Source organism: Echinops telfairi, unplaced genomic scaffold, assembly GCF_000313985.2.
Source record: "Echinops telfairi isolate 266 unplaced genomic scaffold, ASM31398v2 ScPeMD7_25;HRSCAF=90, whole genome shotgun sequence".
In the NCBI taxonomy this organism is placed as follows: domain Eukaryota; kingdom Metazoa; phylum Chordata; class Mammalia; order Afrosoricida; family Tenrecidae; genus Echinops; species Echinops telfairi.
Window position 1 is genome coordinate 3,041,106 of NW_022103922.1, and position 2,579 is coordinate 3,043,684.

Below are 2,579 nucleotides of genomic sequence, written 5' to 3' on the forward strand. Positions count from 1 at the left end.
TCCAAGATGTGCTCAAACAGCCCGGCCTTCTTCAGCTGCCCTGGCTTCGACTCTGTGGGCAGCGCTGGGATGAGAACACCCCCTCCAGGCAGTCTCCCCTGAGCCTCCCTCTTTCCTGCAGTCTGTCAGGTCAGCTGGGCGTGCCCCGGGGGGGGTCCTCCTTGCCACACCCAGACACACCCACCCTTCATCAGGGACGACGCGTGCTGGCGGTGGAGACTTGGCCTTTATTGGTGCGGGTGGGAGCGCATGCCAAGCTCCACAGCTCAGCTGCAGTCGGGGAGGAAAGCCGTGTTTTGGGGTGGGGGGTGCACAGCAGGCCCCTCTTGGGGAGCTATCTGGGCACAGCCTCCAGCCTGCAGAGTGCCTCTTCTGCATAAGAAACCAGCTCCTGCAGGAGGGAGGGCAGCTGCCAGGAACCCCCAGGAAGGTGGCCTCCGACAGGTCACGGCTCCGCCCCCCAGGCCAGGGTAGACCTGATGGCAGTGGGCTGGCACCCTCTGCAGGCACCAGGTGGGCACTCACCAAGCTGGAGGTGAAGCGGTCCCTCATCTTGCGGAGCAGGAGCACCAAGCCGGATGACTCCAGCTCCGGCAGGATCTCCTCTGCGGACAGAGGCGCCTGGTCCTGAGCCGGGTGCCCACCCCCAGCAGGTGGGAGGGGTGGGGCCCAATGGGTGCTGGGCAGGCCTGGGATTGCCCCCAAGAGGCAGGACTGGGCTCAGGAAGTTGGCGCGGGAGGCAGGGCGGGCTCACTGTAGCTGGTGAGCTGGGCCAGCAGCATGCACAGGACCTCCACGACCTCCGGGTCGTCCTGGTGCAGCTGGTAAGTGCTCTGCAGGAGCTCCAGGCCACTGCCGGCCTCGTCAGGCATCGCCACCCTGAAAGCCACCAGCCCTGTGGAGGGGTGGGCAGTGCTGGTGCTGGCCAGACCTCCCCGAGGCACCCCTCCCCACCCCCAAGAAGGGAGCTTCGCCAGAGCACACGGAGGTCCCTAGTCCTGCCCGGGTGCCTGCGGGAGGGGTGCTCGGCCCAGCTCCTGCCGGACTCCTGAAGAAGGCGGTCTCCTGCACCCTGGGCCCTCCCCTGTGCCCTTGGCCAGGGCAGCACTGAGACAGCACACTGCCTCAGCCAGTGGCAGCCACCACAATGGAGCCAAGGCCCGTTGTGAGGAAAGGCCCACTGCCCCCCGGACCCAGCTGTGGTCTCAGCCTGTCCTGCCCCCAGAACCACCCCTAGTGGCGCTTAGCTGGAGCCAAGGGGTGGGGGGTGGGCAGTGGAAGCCCTGCCCAGCTGTACCCTGAACTCCTGGTGGGTCAGCTTAGGAACCCAGGCCGAGTCACAAGGCATGGGCCATTGGAGCTAGGCCAGGACCCTCCTCAGCACACCCGGCCCCAAATTCCCCCCATGCAGGGGTCTCAGCACATAGTGTGTTGTTGGAACCAGGGAGCGGCTGTGGGGAGCTGGCCTGGCCGTGTGGTCTGAGCACAGCCCCTGTGGCTGGCCCTCACCTGACACCTTGGCAAGGCTGGCCAGCCCGCGGTAGGCATTGGTCACCAGCCGGACACGGTCCTGGCACAGCCGCACACTTTGCAGCAGCAGGACTGTCACCTGCTCCAGCTGCTCCTCCTTGATGCAGCCTGGGAGGCGGGGGGGACCCCTGTCTGCCTCTGGCCAACCTCGGCCCCGCCGCAGCCCCCAGCCCCTGGCCAGGCCGCTCACCCAACAGGGACAGCAGCCAGAAGACGCCACAGCCAGCTTCCGCCATCTCACTGTCCGAGGGGTGAGTGGCCAGCACCTGGGCCACCCGTGTTGTGGCCTTCTCCAAGGGGTCTCTGTCCGTGAGGACAGCTGGAGCCCATGGGGAATGCAGTGGGCAGCACTTGCTGACCATGCCCACCCCTACCTCCCACCTGGGAGCCAGTGGACGTCCGAGGTCAAGGCTTCACTACCTGGGCCCCAGAACTTCCACACTGGGCTAGCTTCCCCTGCCTCCCCAGGTTCAGAGCCCTCTCCCCCTGGTTGGCACTGCCCCTGGGGTCCGGGCATGGGAGGGACAGAGTCGGGGGCGTGGCAAGCATCACGCCAGCCCCATTCTGAGCTGAAGCCAAGACCAGATCTGCCAGTGGCTCCTGGGGTGAACCAGGGCCCCACGGCTGGAGGCACAGCTGGGGGGCCTCTGTGAGCCTGCCCATCCCCATGGCTGCTACTGTCTGCCTGGGTCCCTCCCTGCCTCCTTCCTGTTCCTTCTGTTTCTGAGAAAGCTCTGGGGAGGGGCTTGTCCCAGGTGCCCAGGCACTGGGCAGAGAGGGGCTCAGCCTCATGGAGGTGACTGGGTGTAAGGGCACAGGGGGCACTCCCCACCCACCAGGAAGGCACAGAGCATGCAGGGGTGTGGGGGCACTCACTGTCCACCAGCAGGGACCAGAGGAGGCCCAGGCCGGTGACGCAGATGTCCCTGTGCTCCCTGGATTTATCCAGCTGTTCCAAGATGTGCTCAAACAGCCCGGCCTTCTTCAGCTGCCCTGGCTTCGACTCTGTGGGCAGCGCTGGGATGAGAACACCCCCTCCAGGCAGTCT

At 66.3% G+C, this 2,579-nt stretch overlaps 1 protein-coding gene across 1 annotated transcript in view; it reads right to left on the reverse strand.

The window, feature by feature from the left end:
* Window positions 1-285: 285 nt before the first annotated feature.
* Window positions 286-2,579, reverse strand: part of STKLD1 (serine/threonine kinase like domain containing 1) — a 27,649-nt gene continuing 25,355 nt past the window's right edge. The window contains exons 12-17 of the mRNA XM_045289362.1: window positions 2,408-2,536; window positions 1,722-1,850; window positions 1,511-1,639; window positions 756-896; window positions 526-605; window positions 286-391 (exon numbers count right to left, since the gene is read on the reverse strand). Of these exons, the coding sequence (XP_045145297.1) occupies window positions 335-391; window positions 526-605; window positions 756-896; window positions 1,511-1,639; window positions 1,722-1,850; window positions 2,408-2,536 (665 nt within the window). The 3' untranslated portion in view covers window positions 286-334. The remainder of the gene's footprint in view (window positions 392-525; window positions 606-755; window positions 897-1,510; window positions 1,640-1,721; window positions 1,851-2,407; window positions 2,537-2,579) is intronic.